Source organism: Mustela lutreola, chromosome 2, assembly GCF_030435805.1.
Source record: "Mustela lutreola isolate mMusLut2 chromosome 2, mMusLut2.pri, whole genome shotgun sequence".
Classification (NCBI taxonomy): Eukaryota; Metazoa; Chordata; class Mammalia; order Carnivora; family Mustelidae; genus Mustela; species Mustela lutreola.
Window position 1 is genome coordinate 214,237,920 of NC_081291.1, and position 24,330 is coordinate 214,262,249.

The window sequence follows — 24,330 nt, forward strand, 5'->3', positions numbered from 1 at the left end:
CAAGCTTATTTTTATTTATCTTTGCTAATACATGATGGAATCTTATATGCCAGCTATCTTCCTATTGTGGTTCCTAATCTGAATTAGATCAAAGACCCTCTTCAGAATCTAGTAAAAGCTCTGAGCCTTCTCTGCAGGAAAAATGGCTGTATACCCCAGTTTTCATGCTGTCTCATAGTGTTCCCAGAGGCAAAGCTTGTTCATAGACCCTGCTGAAGAAACTCTTGGTGATAAAGGTCTTATCTCTTTAATTTACACACACTACACATTCTGTAGTTTTATTTTTCTTACATATTTATAACACATAGCTGAAACTTCTTTGATGCATGTTTAATTACTTTTTCTTGATTAAGAAAGGCATTATGCTCTCTTAAGAGGTAATATCAAATTACCACGCACTGTGCCTATGTAAATCATCTCATATCCTTGAATAGAACTCAGAGAAGAAAAATCAAAATTGCTCAATGAATATCCAACCAATTAAGTGTGATTGTTGTAGGGTTATTGATTTTAGAAAAAACTAACTTTAGGAAGAGCCACAAGGGAGGTCATGAATCTTGGTTCTCAGTAATTTCTTATTTTTCTGTCTTTATCTTCGTTAGAATAGAGAAATAACTGTGATAAGACTTAATAGGACGTGCAGGGTTACCTCGATGAGGTTGACCACCAGGAAAAGGTGTTAAAATTCACATCGTGAGGTTTTTCATGGCTGCTTCTCCCAGTGGTTTTGTCGTTTCCTAAATAGATAACTTAATGATAACAGATTTATTTGTTACCTTAGAAATGTTTCCCTGAAGGCATTAAAAGGGCACACTCTTAGCGGCACCTAGGTGGCTCAGTGGGTTAAAGCCTCTGCCTTACGACTCAGGTCATGATCCCAGGGTCCTGGGATCAAGCCCCAAATGGGACTCTCTGCTTGGCAGGGAGCTGTTTCCCCCCACCCTCTCTCCGCCTACTTGTGATCTCTCTCTGTGTCAAATTTAAAAAAAAAAAAAAAAGGGCACTTTTAAATAACTGACTGCACTTGAGTATCTGAGTATCTTAAACAGTAGTGTTGAAAGGGAAGGACGGAGCTGTACAAAGCCCTTTGTCTACCACATGAAGGGACTGCACCCCACAAGGCCCATGTCATGCTCAGAAATCTTCCTTCATTCTGTAGATTGCCCTCCTAGAAGTTCAACTTTTAGAAAAAAGTTGTCAAGTTTCAGAATCGTGAATTTTCTGCTTTGTCTTAAGCTCCCAAGTCCCAGGAGAGAGAGACCTGGGGTGCCTGCCTCTTGGCCGCATCTCGATTGTGCAGGGCTGTGCGCAGCAGTACTTGAATTGGTTGAAGGGAATGATAGAAAGACTTCGCTGTCTTCACCTCTAGATCATGAGATGCCAGGGCCTTCTGTTACCTTATCTGACATCTGTGACTTTATGCCCCTGCCTACTCCAGTTCCTGGGAGGCACTTGAAGCTGCAACATACGTGTGAACGGTTCAGGGTTGGGTTCAGCCTTGCCTGTTAGTGAGGCTGACCTCCAAAATAAATGCGGTTTTAAAATTGCAAAATATCTTCCTTCTTGGATATTTGATAAATTTAAAAATTGGTTTTAAAAACTGTCTTATTAATAACATGATTTTCTTCCTGTAGCTTCTTTAAATTCACTTCCTATTGCTTTTTATTTTATTGTGCCTCCTAAGACATTCCTAGCTTTACTGCTGCCTGTCTTGACTTTGTATCTGGTAATTAATGATCTGTAAGTTAATGTTCAATCAGTAGAGGCCTGTATAGGAAGGAAATATGCATTGTAATTGTTTGGTAAAGTGGAAAACCACTTTTCTTAGGTGCATTGGTACATCACGGGTAGGGTTCACTCCAGTTGCTGTTGTTAAATATTTTGAATATCACTCTGCCTAGAGATACATTTTTCCTGGGTAAAGTAATAGCTTTTCTCTTTTAATACATAATCAGACTCCTGAACACCAAACTCAAAGGTTCCTCTTCCCCTGCCATTTCTTACTCCTTTGTATTTAATTTCAGCTTGGTTATTTTGCTTACTAGTTATGCCTTTTTGGTTTATTCCTATAAGAAGACTAAAACCCTGAATATAAGAGACACTGAAATAAATAAGGACTAATTTTTTTATGTAATCAACAGTGTTGAAAAATTTAACAGATCTTAAAGCAGAAAGAAAACCCAGGGGTCATCCACTCTGAATCGGCTGTTGGCTGAAGATCAGGGACTTGAGATCAGAATCCAGGTTTCTTTTTTTCCCAGTTCAGTACTTTCGATTGTTGTCTGTTGTCGTAAATTATTCTTTCTGAACCTGTTTAAGAATTTTATGCAACCGGGGTGCCTGGGTGGCTCAGTGGGTTAAGCTGCTGCCTTCGGCTCAGGTCATGATCTCAGGGTCCTGGGATCGAGCCCCGCATCGGGCTCTCTGCTCAGCAGGGAGTCTGCTTGCCTCTCTGCCTGCCTCTCTCTGCCTGCCTCTCTGCCTACTTGTGATCTCTCTCTGTCAAATAAATAAATAAAATCTTCAAAAAAAAAAAAAAAAGAATTTTATGCAACCAAAGGTGAAATTCTATTTTTTAAATTTTTATTATTTTTTTTAAGGTGAAATTTTAAAGTAAGAAAAGGAAACATTTCAGTCACTTTTTCCCCTTCCTTTTAAAAGGTCTCAGCCACTGGGCTAATGATGGGGCAGGCCATCGCTGTCTCTGCAGGACCTACCTTTTGGGTCCCTCTTTTAGGACTGTAGAGATAGGTAGATAGATAGATTGATTGATTTTTTAAAGATTTTATTTATTTATTTGACAGAGAGAGATCACAAGTAGGCAGAGCAGCAGGCAGAGAGAGAGGGGAAACAGGCGCCCAGCTGAGCAGGTAGCCCGATCCCAGGACCCTGAGATCATGACCTGAGCCAAAGGCAGAGGCTTAACCCACTGAGCCACCCAGACGCCCCTGTAGAGACTGATTTAATATCACCCCTCTGCAGTTTTCCTTTTCACATAGATATATTAACTGAGCCAAGAGTACAGATTACTCTAAAAATCAGAAGTGGCCCCTTTTTCCCTTTTGTCTCTAAAATATCAAATCCAAGTCACATGCCCAGGGCACATGCCTAGGGCAGAGTCCACCACTGTGGACCCGACAGAGTTGTTTCTTTCTGCTGCATCCTGCCTAGATAGTCCCAGTCTTATCTGCTGGTTCCCCACCAAAGTCCCTTCCTTCCTTCCCTGCCTTTCCAGGGCCTGCTGACCTCCAGTGATTCCCCTGTTCCCCCTCAGTACGATCTCCCCCTAACTTTCTGATCTCCAGACACTTTTTCTTATATCTCACTGCTTCCTTTTAGGATCTCTCAAACTCACTTCTGGTTTATAAAATATGCATCCATGTGCTCGCTCTTTATCCTGAGAACAGGGCTCCTGGGAGGCTCAGTGGGATAGCCACTGCCTTCGGCTAGGTCATGATCTCGGGGTCCTGAGATTGAGCACCACGTCGGGCTCTCTGCTCGGCGGGGAGCCTGCTTCCCTCTCTTCTGCCTACCTCTCTGCCTACTTGTGATCTCTCTCTCTCTGTCAAATAAATAAATTTTAAAAAAAATCTTTATCCTGAGAACCGTTTAGCTAGCAGAAGGTTTTCCTACCCCTTAGGGCTTTTCTCTAGGAATGAGTGCATTATAACACTATAACAACACTGATCTTCTCTAGACAGTGCTCTGCCTTTGTTCCATCTCTGAATGAACCTAAAGGGAGGTTTTCAAGGCAGGAGGAAACCTGCCCATTTGGACTTGACTAGTGAACAAGATGAAGAAGACAGGGTGGTCTTAACTTTAGTTCTTGTATCTCACCAAAGGGACCCCAGGGCGTGGGGGACCAGCCTTAGTTACCCAGATGAGGAAGTCAACTGGAAATGCATCCTTGGCTGTACTGGATACTGACTCATCTGATTTATTGTTGACACAAGCAAGAGGAGTCTTGGTGACTGAATCTGCTAGTGACCATTGGGTTCCTGTATGGAATCGAGGGTTCCCCCTCAACAGGCATTTCTTTATTCTTCACACTTTAGGGTGTTTAAACTTCTGACTTGAGTACTTTAATATCATAAAATGCATTTTGTTTCAGTAGTTTGCTAAGGAAATCTCCATTTTTCCTGGGGAATGATACCAAATGAGGAAGTTGGGTCCAATCCAACATGGTGACAGTCATGTTACCGCATTTGTTTTCAGCCCGTCTGATGGGTTAGTTTGGAGGAAGTCGACAGCTTCATACTTGGATTTAGCAAGAGAAGATGCTCTGGAAGGGTGTGATGTGGTGGGGACAGTCAGGGTTGTGGAGCAGAGAGATGTCCATTCGGTCTAAGGTCGCCTAGCATAAGAAAGGGAGGTTTTGATGGAGGTGGTGTGTGTTTTCCAAGCCAGCAGAGGCTGGTGTTGATTTGTTATCAGCAGTACCTCAGGGTTTTATTGATGATCATCACCATACCTTAAAACTGGTTAAGTCCATGTCTGTTGCCAAGACTTGAACAACGTAGCTTCTCTAATACCCGTCACTAGCAAGTTCCTTCCAAAGAATGTAATGGAAAATGGTGTAATGTTTTATGACTCACTAAAACATAATTTGGAACAGCTCTTGGAGATCAGTCATGTCAAAATGTAGACTGATTTCAGCTTTCCAAGTTAACATTTTTCAAATCTGTGTGTTTGTCTTCTAAATGGCTAGACTTCCCCACTATGAAAATGCTGCATGCTGATAAACGGTGGAAATGCCTGTCACCTGGTGTCATTAAGTGAATTGTTCCCTGATTGTTTATAGGAACTAAGAGAAATCCATAATAAGCAACAGCTCCAGAAACAGAAGTCCATAGAGGCTGAACGTTTGAAACAGAAAGAACAAGAGCGAAAAATCATAGAATTAGAAAAACAAAAAGAAGAAGCCCAAAGGTGAGTCTTTTCTTGTGGATTGTGGATCTGGCAGGAAACTTTGAGTATTTATTATACTTTGCAGGACTTCTCCGAGTACCTACTGACCAGAAATAGCCTTCAGTTGTGTGTGTGTGTGTGTGTGTACGTAAGCACAAATACGTGTGTATATAAATCTTTGCATATATAAGTACCCCCTGAAGTTTTTGGTTAGCTTCCAGAGCTCTCCTAAGCTACTACTATGTAGATAAATAGAATTATACAAGGAAATTAGGACACTTGGTATGCTCATTTGCATGCCAATGACCAAAATACGTTTCCAGTTCACAGCCTTTTAATAACAGTGGCTGTCCCAAGCGCCGGGTTTGAAATCAAAGCCCCTGAGTGCTCGCCACACAGGCTTTCTCCAGCAGGGCTCACAGTGTGCCGCTCCAACTTCTTTCTCCTTTTCTTCAGCTGCAAATTAAACTTGAGTATAAGAGGAGAAAATTTGCTTCTGCTTAGGATCCAGACACATTTTTTTGTTTGTCTTTGTTTGAATATTTGTGTTTGTGGTTTGTTACTTTTACTGGTAACTTTCTGTCCTGAATCGGGGAAATTCATTTATTAACTTTTCGGTGTGTCTGATTTTGTTACTGGATATTTGCTTTCTAAAGGTCAATTAATTTTTGACTCAGGAAATAAAAATGACCAAATATTTCAGTGATATACCATAAATTGTAAAAATTGGTTTTGAAGATAGAATAAAAGGATGAAGATACAGGGGCGCCTGGGTGGGCTTAGTCGGTTAAGCATCTGCCTTTGGCTCAGATCACAGTCTCAGGGTCATGGCATCGAGCCCCACATCGGGCTCCCTGCTCAGTGGGGACCTTGTTTCTCACTTTGCCTGTGCACCCCCAGCTTGTGCTCATGCTCTCTCTATCAGAAAGATAAAATCTTAAAAAAAAAAAATACCTAGTATATTAAAAAAAAAAAAAAAAAAGAAACAGAACATGAGGCAAGTCATTGATTTTTGTGGGCTGAGCGCAGTTAAATTACCTAGAGGGGATGCACATGTGGGCGTGTGTAGTACAGTTGTCCCTTGAACAACAAGGGGGTTCGGGGCACAGACCCCCCTGCTCAGTTGGAAATCTGAGTGTAACTTCTGACTCTCCCAAAACTTAACTGCTAACACCCTACTGTTGACTGGAAGGAAGCCTGCAGATAATAATAAATGGTTGATTAACACATATTTTGTATTTGTGTTACATACTGTGTTCTTGCAATGAGGTGAGCTAGAGAGAGAAAATGGTAAACTTATAAGAGAAACTACACTCAGAGCCCCGTGCCGTCAAACACCTGCATGTAAGTGGGACTGCACAGTTCACTAGTGGGCAGGCGGGTAGGGTCTCCAGCCAGATTAGAACACTGTTTTATAGTTCTCTTGGGGTATGGTTCAAGGATTCACTTCCTGGATGTGCTGATTACCCCAACTCCATCCTTTCCTTATCTTCAAAGTGGATAAACGCTTTGATTATTCACTCTGTGCTGCACTGACCTTTAACATTTCTATGGAGTAGAAATCCCCACACAAAATATCCAAATAAAAAAATGGCAAATTTCTTGCTTTCAGTCATATAAATAGTACCTAAAAATTAATTTCAGAAATTACATGGTTAGACACTATACATGATGACTTTTATTAATAGCAAATATTAAGCAAATTCTGGTTTGCTTTGTTGTTGTTACGATTGATAACATAGACAGGGGACCCCTTCCAAAAAACTTTTTTGTTCTTTCTCAAAAGATGCTTTGAAAGCAAGTAAAACGTTAAAGATTTAAGTTAAAAATTTTACTGCACAAAATTTTCACATGCATACATAGTAGAAATAAATATATGTATATATTTTTTAAAGATTTTATTTATTTATTTGCCAGACAGAGATCGCAAGTAGGCAGAGAGGCAGGCAGAGAGAGACGGAAGGGAAACGGGCTTCCTGCTGAGCAGAGAGCCTGATGCGGGGCTCGATCCCAGGACCCTGGGATCATGACCTGAGCTGAAGGCATAGGTTTTAACCCATTGAGCCACCCAGACGCCCCTAAATATATTTTTTAAATGGGGAATACAAGCTTTCCTTGTTTATATTATGTTCCTCTAGCAGTTCCCTAATTCCAGCGGATGGCCTCTGTGCCTTGGCCATGCCATAGGATAGCAGTTCAGGGTGTAGAGCCTGGAACCGAGCTGCCTGGGGTTGAGCCCCAGGCAGGTGTGGCCGTGTGACCTTGGACAAGCGTTTCCACATCTCTGCCTCATTTTGCTCCCGTGTAAAAATGGGGACGTTAATAGGACCTGCTCCCCATGTGTGAAGGCTCATGGAGCTCGTACAGGGAGCTGTATGAGGATATTGCTTCCTTTTGCATGTGAGTTTTCTGATTTTGTAGCCGATTGTGCAGTGAGAGAGAAAAAACCAAACCCATCCCTGGTCCTGTCCTGTGGGCTTCAGGTCGAGGTCGTCTTGGACCTCAGGGCCTAGACGATCTGTTCATTGCACGTGTCCCTTCACGCCCGCAGGTGGACACACACACAGTTTTCCGGTTCGGGAAAATGCCGGAGACGGAGACTGAGTAACGGGATGGCTACTGCCTGAAGGGTTCGATGGAATCTGTTGCATCTGCCCTCAGTTCTGGGGAGCTACGTGTGTGTTCGCGGGGGGCCGCTCTCTCGCCTTCGTTTGTTGTGTGTGTGAGAGAGCTTTGTGCAGGGACATGCCAGGGTTCCCGTCGAGAAGTCGCTGTCAGTCTCCAGCCACTTGGTCAGATACATCAGGAATCTCCTTCCTGTGCTTTCCCGAGTCCCGTGACTTCCTCAGCTCCCTCAGAGGCCGAGGCCCAAGAGCCTCCGTCTCACGGGTTCCGAGCGACCCTCCTGAGGCACCGTGTCCGCTCCACGGGGAGCCCCGCTCGCTCCCGGGAGCCTCTTCCGCGGCCGAGCGCAGGCGCGGCGCGAGCTTCCGGCGTAACCGCGTGCTGTGTTCGCAGGCGAGCGCCGGAGCGGGACAAGCCGTGGACGGAGCATGCGCAGCCGGACGACGACCACCCGCGGCCGCGGAAGAGCCACGAGGAGGAGAAACCGCGCAGGGAGGAGAGTGTCAAGAAGAAGGACGGGGAGGAGAAAAGCAAGCCTGACGCGCAAGACAAGACGAGCCGGCTCTTCCACCCGCACCCGGAGCCGGCCAAGCCCGCTGTCCAGGCGCCCTGGTCCTCCACAGGTAGTCGGGGCCAAAAGCCATTCTCGCAGAGACGCTCCCTCTGCTGGGGTCGCCAGGAAGCGCCGCGGCTCGCAGGCGGGTCCGCGCTCCTTGCACAGAGGCGGGCGCAGCGCGGGTCGCTTGCCCAGGGCTCCTGGCGCGCCCCGCCTCTGGTCCCTCTGAAGCCGGCATCCAGAGCCTTTGCCGACCAAAGCGGCCCGAGTTTCCTCCCCGAGCCCCATCCCGGAATCCGTATTCCGGGTCGGAAAGAACCTGGTGCTTCTCCGGTTCGCTCTTCTGCTCTGGGGATTACGGAGCTGTTCCGGGCACGGGAAGTGGCCCCTTTCCCCCTTCCTTCCACTGTCCCTGTCGTCAGCCGATGCCGCATGCAGCCACGCTTCTGACCTTTTGAAAACTAGGACTTTTTTTTTCTCTTCGATCAAAAGTTGCCTCTTTCAGTCATGATAAATGAAAGCCTTTTAAGTGGTTAGAAACAGTATCTTTCTTTTTTTAAAAGATTTTATTTATTTATTTGACACAGAGAGAAAGAGCACAAGCAGGAGGAGTGGCAGGCAGAGTGAGAGGGAGAAGCAGGCTCCCCGAGAGGCAGGGAGCCCGATCCCGGGCTCGATCCCAGGATTCTGGGATCATGACCCAAGCCAAAGGCAGTGGCTTAACCAACTGAGCCACCCAGGTGTCCCCAGTATCTCTTACATCACGTGTAACCTAGTATGTATGTTTGAGATTCTCGCGCGGCTCTGGCGGTAGCACTCAGCTGAAGAAAGTGACCGCCTTTTCCTTTGTATGGCACATGATACCGATTTTATTTGTTCCATTATGGGCATGCTTTGTGTTGGTGTACAAAAAGAAAAGGAAGCACACTGTTCAGATATGGGAGTGGGGTTCAGAGTTGCACCCCACATCCAGATGCCTGCAGTCCAGGGAGAAAGGCTGGCCAACAATTTATGTTTCAATACTTTCTTGGACGTGAGAAATAATTCCACCCGCCCTCAATCTTAGGCAATTCATTTAAATTCCGTATGTTTCCTCCTACTATATAAAATGAGGATTTCTTCTTCCCGTGGTCAGTGGGAAATGTGGCGCCTCTTCTAGTTCCGGACTGCATGAAGATAACACCTTCCCCTCACTGCTTTTCAGAGAAAATAGATGTGTGGCCAAACATCTTCATTTCTAGGGCAAAACAGTTCAGAGGGCTGTGATTAGGTACTATTGAGTGAATCAGAAGTCACACTGTCTTATGCTTGCATGACTTTTTCTAATAATTTTACTTAAGATCTAAACTGTTTTCACATAAGGTCTGCCATTGGGCTTGTTTCCCCAGCCCTGGGAGATGTGGAGGAGGGCTTACTTCCCTGGAATTGATCGATAATAACCATTGTTGGCAAAGTCAGCACTTAACATTTTATGTGATTGCTTTAGCGGCCAAAGATAATCAACATTTCCAAGTCTTCTGATGTGGAAAGTTGGGCTTTGCTTCCTGCCAGAGGAGTTTTCTTCTTGGCTGCTTCATTTTCTCTCATTCTAACCGCTGCATTGTACTCGGCGCCCTGGGTAGGGGAGAGGGGTCCTGATGCTTCCCAGATGTGCCCTTCCAGAGCCTCAGCCAGGACCCAAGACAGCCTCACTGCGTTCAGCACTGGGATGGCCTCTGTCCAGGGAGCGGCAGCCAGTGAACTCTGATGGATTCGAGCTGCCAACATCAGATTTGGCTCTCCTTTGGCACGAAGTCTGTGCTTCAGAAATTCCTTGAATAGACGGAAAGGGTTCAGATGCTAAGGTCAATAGCAGGGTCGGCTGTTTGGCTTGTTGTCATGCATACGTGTTCCGTGTAATGCTTTATTTTTGTTCCCTTCTCCCCACTGTTTTGTAAATAGAAAAAGGCCCACTTACCATTTCTGCACAGGAGAACGTAAAGGTGGTGTATTACCGAGCACTCTATCCCTTCGAATCCAGAAGTCACGATGAGATCACGATCCAGCCTGGAGACATAGTAATGGTAAGAAAGACTCCAGTCAGAGTGTGATTTTTCTGTTGATGATTAGCATCTGTTCTCCTCTTGCACTTTATTTGACAGCGTGAAGTTGTCGCCAAGTGTGAAATCCAGAGTTCTTGAAGTATGGGCTCCATCTTCCTTTCCTACTAGAACGAAAGATGATGTGTAGAAATGTATCCTAGCATCACTTGAATAGAGGTGTTAAAGAAAATGGGTTCTTATCATAGCCTTAGCGTGTTTTTAAATCTGTAAAGGTCTGATAATTTCAGAGTTGAGATTCCTACTTAAATACTATGAATAGTCTTTAAGAAATAGTTCTAAATGCAAAATGCTTTATCATCACCTTCACAATTGCCAGTGAGAACTTTTGTATCTTTAGATCAGTGCATCTTTTTGCCCCTTTAATTGTGAGATCTTCGAATTGTGTGAGGAGTCATGAATCACATACCGTTAATCTGCCGTCTTACCCCATAAATGAGCACATGAAAGAGTTCAGAATTTTGCTTTGTCATAGTTCATTTCCTTGAATTATACTAATAGTTAAATTGAATCGTGTGATTGTAACTGAGACGATAGTACCAGTTTGAGAAATAGTAAAGCCACGTGGTTGACCTAAATTATTTTCTGCAAGAAAACAATAGTTCTTCCATCTGGTTCATAGCCTCAGAAGAAAGAGCCACAAAAGCGGTCAAACTTTGCATTACTGTTGGCATTTTTTGTTTGTTTAAACATGAGGATGGTTCCAGATTGCAAAAGAATGCCGAGGGAGATAGACGGGCTTGTGGTGCCAGTAGTAGGTGTCTTTGAAGTAGAAGGGTAACGCCCAGGTCATTGCACTGTTACTCACACGTTCATCTTGCATGTATACATCAGACCTCTGTGTGGCGACCCTGTGATCCTTCCTGAGCCAAAATATATAGAAAGAACAGTGTGTTTGGTCTTCAGAGATCTCAGTCCTATCTCCCCTTCATTTCTGACAGTTTTTTTTCTCAAATTATCATGGACTTGTGTGAAGGCCTGAGTGGCAGCATCACTCACTTGTTACAGAAATTACTGCTAGGTTCTGTGGCGTGGGCAGGGCGCTCTGAGCACATGGACGGCATCGCAAGCATCTTGTTCAGCCCTGACTCTTTCCCACGCTGTGTTTTCTTAGTCCGAAGCAGCTTTACTCGTGCTGCCTTGTCTTTGAAATGGTGCGGCTTTTAAAGCCTACAAATTGGGGGGAAAAATTAATTAAATAAAATAAAGCCTACGAATTGTTAAAATATATAAAAATACCATACTAAGACTGTAAACCTTATGAAAGGACAATGTGACATCAGAGAGGACCTCGTTACAAAGTTGTTTCTTTACACTAAAACAAAAAAAGAGCCTTAGGTTTTTGAAACTGGATTTTGTTGCAACACAAGGTACAGAAAAGTAGGGTGCTCGCTTCTTGAGATCAGGAAGTGTTACAGATGTTACAGTAAGGAAGTGCTCTAGATGATTTGTACTTTAATGAGAAAATGTTGCTATATTTTGGAAACATAGTCTTATTACACGGATATTTTTCCTCAAGTTGGCTAACCACCAGCTTGACTAGATGAATAGAATTTAGATGTGTTGTAAAAATAAAACATTTCATTAAACATATTTTGCCTTGCTTTCAAACCTTTGCTTTCCTGGTGGAGGTTAAAGGGGAATGGGTAAGTCTGTGTAACTGTCAGGAAGTCTGCATCTTATTAAATGTTTTCTTCTTTTAAATCACTTTAATTCTATGTAATGTGTAAGTACACATATCTTTGGGTGTTGTCGTGGTGGTACAAATATGTTTTAAGTTTGTGTAGTAGGTTTTGCTTTACAAAAAAAAAGGAGGTATAAAAGTTTGTGTACTGAATTTCTCTTCACTAGATTCCGTTTGAGGACTAACCCGAATGCTGTGTATTTGGCAAATTATAAGGTTAAGTCTCCATCTCAGGCTACAGACAAAAATAAGTTCCAGGTAGTTTAAATTTAAAAGTTAAATTTCTTTAAAAAAAATTTTTTTTTTTTTTTAAAGGAGAATATGGGAATAATTTCCTGGCAACGAAATACCTCTCTGAGTTAAAACCAGAAGCCATAAATGGTAAAAATGGGCAGTTTTGACAATATAAAAAAATTAAAACTTGCATATTGCAAAATACATCCACATTATATAAAGACTAAAAATTAATACGAAAGAAACCCAAAACTTACAAAACTTGTCCAAGGATATGAAGAGATATTCACACATGAAGAAGAGTATATTGATTTTAAAAATATACAGAAAGTCTTTATCTCATTTCCTCATTGCATCAGGAAATGCAAGGTAAAAAAGAAAAAGCAGATAGCATTTTTCATTTCCCACCTGAGCAAGTTTAGAGGTTTCATAATAGCCAGCTCTGTCAAGAGTGCAGGAAACTAGATGAAATACACGCTGTCAGCATGGTTGTATGAGTTGACTAAGCTATTTGAAAAGCAGTTTGATAATACCCGTTCAGATTTAAAATTCTCATTCCCCTTCACCCAGAAATTCTGCTAGTCTCCCTCCTCTAGACGGTTTTTCGGCACATGCACAAATACATGGGTAGACAAATGTTCACTGCAGTGTTGTTGGTAAAAACAAAAAAGGAATAGCTCCATATAAGTAAGAGAGTGGTTTAGATAAATTATGATACAGCTAAGCAGGAAGATTTACGATGTAAAAAAAAAAATTACATAATCTACATATACAGATAAGCTCGCCAGTAAATAAAACAACAAAAACAAAAGAATATGAACAGTATAATTGCATTTTGGTTAAATAAAAATCTGTGTGTGTGTATATATGTGAATGTTTCTGTGTGTGTGGTTCAATTCTTGAAATACAAGCCTGAAACCGTGAACATTGACTACTGCTTGGCGGTAAAGAGGGGCTTTGTGTTTAATTTTTTGTACTTTTATATTATTTTCATATTTACAAACGTACTAACATTTATAATTTTTAATGGAACACTGGAACACTGAAAGTAAATCCAGCTTTGACAAGTATAATAGAGGAGGAGTACCCAGGTCGGGAATGGTGTTTGCTTTATCTCAGACGTCCCAAATATGTCATGAAGGATGAAATTACACAGCTAGACATAATTTACTGGTTTGCTGAGGGGACAGCAGCCGTGTCTTCTACTGCACAGTGCAGCATTATACCCCAGATGGCATCCAACTGTATTGTCTTCGTGAGGTTAAGGATCAGCACAAAATAAAAACATGGAAACTGACATGTGATAGTAACAATTTTTTTATTCCCTGAAGTTTGAGGTTAAGAAACATGATCATGAAAATACGTATTAGAACATTATTATCAATCTCTTGCTTGACTAATCAGGATTTAACTTATTTTTGTGGGCATAATCATCAGATTCTTTGATTTCTCAAACTATAAATTAGTTGACTATCCTGTTAGATTTCAGAAGTCTAACCTTTCCTTTTTTAATGTCGGCAATCTTGGAGGGAGGTTTTAAAAAATCTTAACTGTCAGTCCAGTTTTCTCCAAAAATATTTTTTTCCACAGTTGACTAAAAAACTAAAGTGGTATCTTGTCTGTAGTCCTGTTCTAAATATTGTTTATAATAGAAATAAATATAAGATGATGTCTACCATTCATATGTTTAAAATCTTCGTAGAAAAGTTGGGAGAAACACATGAAAAAGCCAGTATTTGATGAAGTTCTCAGTGAATGCTTGCTAGCTCTGCTAGGAAAGAGGAAAGGAATCAGAATGGACTGATGTGCTCAGGGAAGAACTTCCTAATGGAAACTTCCTAATTTGACCTTGAGTTTGACAGCTAGAACTTAGATACTGTGAACACTGATGGCCTGTCTTCTGATCCGGAGGTCCGGGTACTTGGAGGGCAGATAGATCAAATTTGACATCCGTGATGTATTGGAATAGCATTAGAAATTAGAAGAGGGGCTCTTGGCTGGCTCAGTTGGGAGAACATGCAACTCTCGATCTCAGGGTCATGAGTTCAAGCGCCATGTTGGGTGTAGAGCTTACTTTAAAAAAAAAAATTTAGAAGGCCTTTGCTCACTGCCCTTTTGTTGACCTTTGTCTTAAGGGCACAGGCTGATGATAACTCAGCAGGTCTGGGTGGTGTAGGGCTGAGGAGGACATTAGAACTGGTCAGGAAGCTTAGAAGAAGTAAGCATTCCAGAGCTCACCGCCAGAGACTCTGGGAACTTTACTCTGTATACAGGATTCAGAATCTCCTCCAGGTGGTTCTGTTAGGCTGACTGTCACTTTTGGGAACCGCCACTCTAACCTAATGCATTTTTCCTGTCAAGACTAATTCTCAGTCATTTCTGAAACATACCCTCTTAGAAATATCCCCAAAAGGGATACTTCTTTAGTGGTTGTCAGCCATCAACCAGTCGAGTTCATTCTGAAGATTATCTTTTAATTTGGTCTTATTCCTGTAACATTAAACTCACTGTTTTTCCTTGTTTTCTCTTGAGGGAGATTTTTTAAAATAATAGTATCTTTTCTTTCCTGCCTTCCTTCGACTTCCATAACCTTTACATCTGAGGTTGGCTTGTTTAGTAACAATTGGCCATTGTATCATCACTGTTTGGAGGGATGAGTCCACTCCCGATTCCAGGAGTGGGCCAAATGCGGCCCCCTGCCCATTTCATAATAAAGTTTTATTGGAACACAGCTGGACCCGCTCATTTGCATATTACCCTCAGCTGCTTTTGTGTTGCAAGGGCAGAGTTGAGTAGTTCCTACAGAAGAAAGATCTGATGACCTCTAAATTAGAGCTTCAGAAAACAATTTTAATATTCCTTTTTTTTTTTTTTTTTCAATTTGACAGAGATCACAAGTAGGCAGAGAGGCAGGCAGAGAGAGAGAGAGAGAGGAGCAGGCTCCCCACTGAGCAGAGAGCCTGTTGTGGGGCTCCATCCCAGGACCCTGGGATCATGGCCTGAGCCAAAGACAGAGGCTTTAACCCACTGAGCCACCCAGGTACCCCCAATTTTAATACTCTAAACCGAAAGTTTTGGGAAGACCGTGTATTTCCAGGCTGGCAAATGCAGGAACCATTTGCTGCTCCCCGTGCTGCTCCGCACATCCCAGGCAGCCCCACCAGCTGCTCTGAGTCGGCACAGTTTACATCTCCTTGCTGTCCTCCTTCTGTGTCCTGCTTGCGAAGGGAGAGGGACTTTCTCTTTCCCTACTTTGCGACAAGGTCAGAGATTTCAGAAATATGCTGCCTGATGAATCTGGCAGCCACGAAGCATATAAACGTTGAGAAAAGACAGTAGTATTGGGCTTCAGCCATATGTACTTGAACCTCATAGCTGTGTGCATTTGACTGTTGAATCCAACCCCTGCTGCAAACAGTGGATATTAACATCCTGTAGAATAGATTGGTAACATTCAAGATATGTTCGCAGTTATCTGGGGTTGTGTTTCCCTTTTTGATGATGTTCCACTAGAATGACCCCAAATGCTTTGAGGTGTTACAGTGGGGCAGCTTAAGTGAAAGTGTATTAAGACCAGTCTTGTTACTATTTCCGATCGCCCTGACTTAGAGCCCCCAGTAGATGTATCTACTTGATGTCCATTTAACTCCACATTACAACCAGCCCTGTTGCAAAATCTGTATGCCTAACTCTTGCTCTGTTCTAATCATATGTACTGTTTTTCCACCATTGGGTTGGCATTTTGGGTTGAGTTTCCCAAATCCAGGAAGAAATACTTCTCCTTTTCATATGAGAACCGTTGTGCTTTTTCTGAGTAGTTAATGTTAAGAGTAAATTTTTCTTATATCCTCTGAATCTTAAAATTAAGTTATACATTAAAATTGATGGATTCCTTTAAAAACAAATCAGGCTAATTAAAACTATTGTTCTGTCAAAGTTGACCGGTGTATTTCCTTGGTTAAAAGGGAAAAACTGATCTCATCATTACCCTGAAGGATGGGGGAACTCTTGTTGGCACAGATAAAAGGCTGATGTGGCACCATGTCTGCTTCCTAAGTATGCAGAACAGAACAGGGCTGGGTGTGATCAGCTACTTGGGGTACAAGCTAGACCTGCCCATGGGACTTCACATCCAATTCCTGATGTCGGTCCTAAAAGTCCTGTGAAGCAGATAAGACCTTTTGTGTCAAGGGAATGACAGTAACACACAGAATATAATTGAGTAAAGCAGAATATAATTGAGTAAAGCAGCAGACCTTTGAGAAGGTCCTACTGCTTGGACAGATGAGTAGCAGTTCCAGATGGGCCATGATCCAGGATTGAACTCCAGCCCCTAAACGGTTGCTGCTGGCAAAAAGGCAAACCGAGAGGGCCTGGGGTTCCAGGCAAGTTCCTAGAGCAGAGAGTGCCCCGTACAGAAAACCAGGGATGGTTCCTTACAGTGAAGGTAAAGACTAGGCTCTTAGAATGGGACCGAAGCCCAAAGGAGAGCGCTTCAGTACAGGCTGAGAGCGGGACAAAGGGAGAATTCTGGCTTTTAAAACTCTATCATTAAACACTTCTCTCATGCCAAGCAGCATTTTCAATATTTCACAATTCTCATAGGCACCATAATGATACAGGTACTGCTATCTCCATGTGACAGATGAACTTGAGACACCAAGAGATAGTGAGTTGCCCATAGTCACCTGGTTAATAAATGGTAGAACCAGTGTTGAAATTGGGGTAATCTAACAGCAGAGCTCTTCTCTTAACCATTACCCTTCGCCGTCTGAGGCTAAGTCCCTGTGTCAGGCTCTCGTTCCTTCCTCACTCACTCCTGCCTGACATCACCTTGGTCTTAGAACGAGAGGTGGAGGGGGTTGGGAGCTTGACTATTGTTGAACCTGCCCAGGAGTTGGGGGATTCCCCAGCACAATCTGGCCTCGAAACAGCTGTTTCCATTGCAGAGCTGTGGCGATGTTTTAAGTATGTCATAGTATCACCAATAAATAAAAATGAAGAAGGAAAGGCGTTTAGCCATTTGCATTTCACATAAAATCCAAGTGGGGGAAAAAAATGTCATCTCAAATCTTCATCTAGAGAAACAGTTGGGGCTGCCCTGAAAAAGAAACGTAAGCACAAAACAGTACGGGGGACTTGAATGAGAAGTGGCTAATGTGTTCACATCTGATGTAAGCGTTAGCAAGACTATCAGAACTGTAAAGCCAAAAATAGAACCTCCGAAGCAGTATTGCTCTTTATCTTGGGGAAGTCCTTGGAACGTGCTCAGTTTTAAAAAATTGCTTTTACCCCAGACAGTAAGGGTTCCTTAAGGTGGAGCAGAGTGCCAGCATCTCCTGCTCACTGGAAGTTTTATAGGTAAATTGTAGAGCTAAGTTGTAAGCTATGTAATTCGACTTTTTCTGGCCCATCCCAAGCATGTTTAAAATTCAAGTATGCTAATAAACGTTGCACCGACTCTGCACTGAATACAGGTGGTAGATGTTTGGTTTTGTAGTTTGGGGCTTTATTTTTTTTTTTATTTACTTATTTATTTTTCCTGTGTATTTGCATGAGTTAGAAGACTGGTATTTTTTCTGTTTTTCCAAAATCATTGTTAAGATTCTGCCTACTCATTTCTATGATTTCTCAAAAGCAACATTAATGTCTTTTGAAGTATCCAATGTTTTACCTCCTCGGACAGTATATAATAAGGGAGAAAAATAAGATAAGGTCTTTGATAGACCCTTATTTGATACAGTAATGAAAACAGTTTTCTAACAGTGAGCCTAATTTTCCTCTAAAGTCATTCTCCTGTTGCTCATAAAATAGTGGGGGTAACTCATAAAGATAGGTAGAACCATCCTGGTGATTGGGAAGGATCCTTTTAGGTTAGAATTAAAATGCAAACATTAAAAGCACTTAATAAAATAACATCTGTGAGAGTTTTAAACAGCAGAATTCTGTATTCTCACGTGCACTTTTATGACATTAAACTTAAATAAAAGAAAAACACAGGACCTTAATAAAATTGGCTGTTGCCATGAATAAACTCGTATTCAATAAATTAGATATATGATGAGGAAATTAAAGAGCTTTTAGGTGGGTTAACAGCATCTTTTCTTCCCGTGGAAGAAATCTAAGATCTCTAAGATGGTGTTTTCATCTTTCTCATCGCTGTACTCAACAGATACCACTTAGTTATTAAGAGATTTTTAGAGTACCGGTTAATGTTGATGGCACCCTTTGGCTTCAGCTTTAAATCATAAGCCCAAGTCAAATTATTTCTTAATAATTCCATGACCTCCCGGGTGATGAAGTCGGTCACATCACTTTCCAATTCAGGGTAACTAAGAATTTCAACTATGTGCCTGAGGGCTTGAGTCACTTTATCATAACTGCCATTGCTAGGAAAGTGGGGAGGGCATTTTAAAAAAAAGAAAGAAAGAAGGAGAACTTGCATCACAGCACATACTGTTTGTTCAGAGTTCATGTTTAGAGACTGTTTTCCCAGACATAGAGAGGATAAGAGGGTGAGGAGGCATCCGTGCGGGGTGTCCGTCCGCTGGGGTGGGAGGCTTGGGGCTTGGTCCCTGGTCCCGGGAGAGCGCCTGGTGTCTTCAGGGGCTGATTGAGCTCCAGGGCGGTTAAACTTTGTGACTTTTCCTGCAGGTGGATGAGAGCCAAACTGGAGAACCGGGCTGGCTTGGAGGAGAACTAAAAGGAAAGACAGGATGGTTCCCTGCAAACTATGCAGAGAAAATCCCAGAAAACGAGGTTCCCGCTCCAGTCAAACCCGGGCCTGACCCGACCTCCGCCCCCACCCCCGCGCTGGCCGTGCGCGAGCCCCCAGCTCCTGTGGCAGTGACCGCTCCGGAGCCCTCCACGACCCCCAACAACTGGGCTGACTTCAGCTCCACGTACGTGTAGGCTCGCTCAGTCTTCTTTCCATTGTTGTCACAGTTTGGGGCTGTACTTCTGCGCAGAGGAGCGGGCTTATTCCGTTACCCCGTTCCCCGATCCCTCTGCTCGTGGACTGGGTGTGATGCGGTCAGCGCCCCGCAGTGAGCCGTCCGGGCACACGCGACATCAGGCCGCTCGTCTCACCACGCTCGGAGCTGGTCTGCAGCTCTCCTTCGGGGGGAAGGAACGGAGAAATGCCATTTCCTAATCTGACACCCAGGGTGGTCAGCACAGAGTCATTTCCTGCCTGTAACCAGCCCTTTTTTTGCTGGTTAGAAACAGAAATTGAATTGTCACATGGTTTTAAACAGGATAGAAAGCGGTTTCCTTCAAAGCTTTGCTCTGTTCTCTGTCATCAGGCTGGTACACACGTGTTGGGCGGTGCCCTGGGTCATTGGGAAATGGCCTTAGAAACTGCGTGTAAGCAGAGGTTTGAAATGATGGAGGAAACTGCTGTCCACGCTTACATATAGAGGACCGTCATCTATGTGTGCAGTTGTCGAATAATATTTATTTTTTACTCTTTTTAAAAAATATTTTATTTATTGACAGGGAGATAGAGAGCACAAGTAGGCAGAGCAGCAGGGAGAAACAGCAGACTCATGAGCAGGGAGCCTGACGCAGGGCTCCATCCGAGGACCCTGAGATCATGACCCGAGCTGGAAGCAGACGCGTAACCAACTGAGCCACCCAGGCATCCTGTAAAAGTGTTTTAGACAAGCAGTCAAGCAGGAGTGATTTGAGTAAGAAGTAGCTTACTTAATTTTTTTTTTTTTCTAAGTCTAATCATCTTTGAAAAGAAACAGATGGAAGGCCAGGAGTCAAGACATAAAGCTAGAGAAAGATCAGATGGCTCAGACGGGAGAAAAGTGTGGTGACCACGGGCAGAGAAAGTGGAGGGAAGGATGGAAGGAACAGCAAGTTTTTCATACTCTTATTTTCATACAAGAGGTTGCAGATGCTAAGAAAGGTCCTCCCTATCTAGCCTCTGCTGAAAAGTAGTCTGCCTTTTTAATTGTTATTTTTTTAAAGATTTTATTTATTTGACAGAGATCACAAGTAGGCAGAGAGGCAGGCAGAGAGAGAGAGAGAGGAGGAAGCAGGCTCCCTGCTGAGCAGAGAGCCCCATGTGGGGCTCAATCCCAGGACCCTAGGATCATGACCTGAGCTGAAGGCAGAGGCTTTAACCCACTGAGCCACCCAGGCGCCCCAAGTTCTGACCCTTTTTTAAAATGAAGACTAACATAGAAGACAAATACTTTGTTTTCTAAGATTTCATTTTGCTGTGGTCCAGTCATTGTGACTCTCTCCTGCGATACATGAGTGGTGTGTACTTCTCCTGCTATTATTATGGGTGTCTTATTTTCCAAAATAAGGAATCACAAAGGAATTTTTTAGTTTTTAATAGAGACAGACAGACAGGAAGGGGCAGAGCTCCATCCCCAGCCCAGAGCCCAGCATGGGGCTCCATCCCATGGCTGTGAGACCATGACCTGAGCCGAAATCAAGAGTCGGACCCTTAACCAACTGAGCCATCCTGGCACCCCTCAAAGGAATTATTTTGATTTTCCAATGTGTTTGTGTCTCAAAGACGTGAGGAGTAAATTGTGTTTGGATTTGCGTTCGCACAGATATATTTATTTAACATTATACAAATCACAATATTAAAGCCGTCCCTGAGATCCAGCATGCCTGGTAGCTATAAGGATCCCAGTTGTCATTACCCTGGTGGCCAGACATGTGACCTGGATTTTGCTGTGAGTTGGAGGGGACAGAGAGCATTAAGTGTCAGCTGCCAAGCTGGCCTGTTTTCACAGGTGCTGTCTAACTTCTTTTTTGCTGGCTGTACTGTTGTTTTTACAAATGTCAAAGTGGCAGAATATTGTTCCCATTTTATCAACGAGGGACTGAAGATTCAGAGAGATGCTGTCATTTGCCTGAGGCTCATCACTAGGGCGTGAAGCTCGGACTTGAACCCCGAGTCGGAACCTCTTTCCACCCTGTCTTGTTTGTGAATTTAGAAAGCCCCATAAGTGCAGTGGGTCTCTGTCTGCCGTGGGTGAGAAGCGGGCGTGTAGGAAGGACTTGCTTCTCATGGTGGCCTATGTTTCCTTCCAGGTGGCCCACCAGCACGAACGAGAAGCCAGAGACAGACAACTGGGACGCGTGGGCCGCCCAGCCCTCACTCACTGTCCCAAGTGCCGGCCAGCTAAGGCAGAGATCAGCATTTACTCCAGCCACGGCCACTGGCTCGTCTCCGTCTCCTGTTTTGGGCCAGGTAAGGGCAGTCGGTGGAAGTGTGAAGTCCTGGCCTGCTGGACCCAGTACCAGCACATTCGGCCAGTGCATCTGGACAGTGTTATTTCTACGTATCCGGGTCAGGTGGCAGTGTGAATTTGGTTCATGTTTTCTCAATAGCGTTAAGGGAGTCTGGAGAGTTCCGAAGAGGGGTAATCTCCTGCACAGGTTGACAGGAAGGGGTGTTTGAACAGCATCTTGATTTTATTCGGTAGAGGAGCGGGCTGGCCTATCAGCCGGCGGATACTGTGAGGAGAGTAAGTAGGACAGTGGGTTTCAGGAAAAGCTTGGGCCAGTCGATCTGGGGAGACCAGTGAGTATATATCGGAAAAGATTGGTTGACTATAGGTGAGCGGGATAAAGTAGTTGTTCTGAATATTACTACTCCATATAATAAAGCAGCGGTTGACGTACTATAGTAAAGTTAAAGGAAGGGAATGTCTGCAGGTAATCAAACAGAGCAGATGCCCATCTGGCAGGCAGTTGGGAGTGGGGGACAGTGTCTGACCTGGAGCAGCTTCCTGGGGTGGGGCAGGCAGAGGACTTGGGGCAGCAGCGACCGTTAAGCAGGACGGAGTCACACTCTCTTGGAGCCAAAGGAAAGGAAAGCGGTCACGGATTGAGCCAAGGATTTGACCTCAGAGAAACGGGGGCACAAGAGAAAATGATTTCTAGTGGGAAGGAGAATCCGGGTTGTAGATGTGTTCAGTTTAAGGTGAACGTGGGGCACCACGCGGGCCCATCTGACAGGCAGTGGGAACGTGGATCAGCTCTGAGGCCATGGGTGAGATCTTCAGAAGGGGTGTGTGTGTGTGTGTGTGTGTGTGTGTGTATGTGTGTGTGTTCTCCGACCTGGGAGAGGAAGAGGAGCTCCCGCCCAGAGGGGTTCCTTCCCTTTGCTTCTGTCCCAGCTCCGCTGTTTGCAGAAAGGGGGTTGGTGACAGGGCAGAGAGCAGTCAGTGTGGCAAGAAGAGCGTACCTGTGACGTGGGAAGGGATAAGAGAAACCGATTGCGAAGGGCTGGGGAAGCAAAGAGCGAGTGGAGACGTTTGTGACCCCGAAGTCACAGGAGCAGAGCAGAGGGAGGGCACCGGGGAGAAGGGGCCACCGAGTCAGGCACTGAGAACTTCATGGTGGAGGGTGGGAACCGTGCGCGGGGCACAGAAGACAGCATTCGTCTTCTGGGAGACGGGGGGGGTGAGGAGAGGCTGGAGGAAGGTAAAGGAGAAAAAGGAGTTCAGAGGGGACCGTGGGCCGCGCTCTCGGGAGCGGGCCCTGAGGGCTGCAGAGTGTGCAGAATCAGCCGAGAGGAGTGAGGGACTCCGGGGCCGGATTTAACCCGAACGTGTGACCGGTCATCCCTGCACTTTGTCTCTGCTCTCTGCAGCCACACTTGACAGCCTGGGGTTAGAGACAGCAGGGAAAAGAAAAGCTGCTACTGTGATCATTATTACTCCCAGCAAAGCTGTGGATAGATTCACTCCACTTCCTTAACCCTTTAGAGGAAGTGTTTCTGTTACAGTGTGGAAACCAAGGCCTAGGGAGAGGAAACAGTGGTCCAAAGTCACGAAATCAGTAAGTGACACACATGGGGTTCCAACCCTGAGGCCAGGCTGGGTCCGGCTGGCCCTGGGCTGGGTTATTTGTGTCCCTGCAGAAAGGTGGACAAGGCAGGCACAGGGAAGGCGTCTCCGGGGAAGGGTTCATGAGGCGCCGGTGAGGACTCAGCCAGTCGGGAGTGGCGTGGCAGAGGGGCGGATGGAAGCTGCTGGAGGATTGGACAGCGCAAAACAGCCGCAAGCCAGCGGGCTGTGGCCATGGGAAGCTCCTGGGAACCCAAGGAGGGAAAATGGGAGGCAGAGACTCTGTGGGATTTGAAAGAGTGTGGAGCTGGGATGGAAGAGAGGAGGGACATTGCAGGTTTAAGAGGGTGAGGTCCCAGGAAGATGGGGGTGGAGCTGTGGGCCCCATGGCTGCTGGGGTGTTTGATCTGCATCAGTGCTCACCATCGAGCATCGCTAGGAAAATGTCTTCTAAGGCAAGTACATGTTGGTTCTGGATGAGCTGTCTTTGGCCATTATCCTTTGTTTCTGTCCATTTTCACACATGATGGAAAGTTGACTTGTTTTTTAGTATTATCTTAAGATATTATAATGGTTTTATGTTACGGTTTTTAAAAAGATAATGAATGGCTCACCCTGCCTTTCCAGCCACATCTCCTTCTACACCCCTCCATGAAACTAGGCTCCACGCACCCCAAGATTGTGCTCCTCTTCCCGGACCCTTTGCAGTGCGCTGCCTTGAGGCCTTTGCCGGTGCTGTGCCCTCGGCCTGGAGTGCCCTTCTTCCGAAGCCCTAGCTCGCACAGTCTTCCTCGCCCTTCGAGGCCCGAATCCAGTGCCGCCTCCTCTGGGACATTGTCCCTGTTGCCCTCAGGCAGAATTCCTTCCTCTTTGTTCTGTGTCCCCGCAGTGAACAGTTGGAGCCTATTGGTGGTAGATTTCATTCTGCAAAGTGCTGTGGATGATTGTGTATATCTCTTTCTCCTGCATTAATTGTGAAGTCTTTGCTGAGAATATCATACTGTCCTTTTTTATGGTGCTTTGTGGTTAATAAAGTCTTTTAACCTAAATTATTTTGGGGAGCCAGAGATCGCATTTCATTCCTCTTTGTAAACCACATTGGCATGTAGACGTTCACAGGGGATCACGAGGCATTTATGCCCCGTGTCTCTAAAAAGGAGCTAAAACGAGCACAGTCCAACATGGGGCATATTTTTCCGTGTCCACCTGAACTCAGTATCAGTCCCTTATCCTTTGAGATTCCATACCGTTTCTGCTCCCATATTGGTCTTCCACCAAATGTCCATATGCTTTTGGAAATGTGGGAGGGGTGCCCTGGGCCACTTGGGGGTTAAAGTGGAACCAGACAGAAGAGGCACAGGGCCCGGTGCCACAAAACATATTATGACCTCCTGGCTT

General features: G+C 44.5%; 1 protein-coding gene across 5 annotated transcripts in view; it reads left to right on the forward strand.

The window, feature by feature from the left end:
• The window catches only part of ITSN1 (intersectin 1), a 221,217-nt gene that overhangs the window by 129,614 nt on the left and 67,273 nt on the right, over positions 1–24,330 (forward strand). For 3 of the 5 annotated variants that reach the window (XR_009351206.1, XM_059164652.1, XM_059164655.1), the window contains exons 17-22: positions 4,802–4,929; positions 7,927–8,156; positions 10,031–10,152; positions 11,820–11,834; positions 18,761–19,008; positions 21,170–21,329. Coding sequence is in view for 4 of the 5 variants with exons in the window: in XM_059164652.1 (XP_059020635.1) it covers positions 4,802–4,929; positions 7,927–8,156; positions 10,031–10,152; positions 11,820–11,834; positions 18,761–19,008; positions 21,170–21,329 (903 nt within the window). In the remaining variant the exon portion in view is untranslated. The remainder of the gene's footprint in view (positions 1–4,801; positions 4,930–7,926; positions 8,157–10,030; positions 10,153–11,819; positions 11,835–18,760; positions 19,009–21,169; positions 21,330–24,330) is intronic. The other 2 variants (XM_059164654.1, XM_059164653.1) reach the window with 1 other exon arrangement.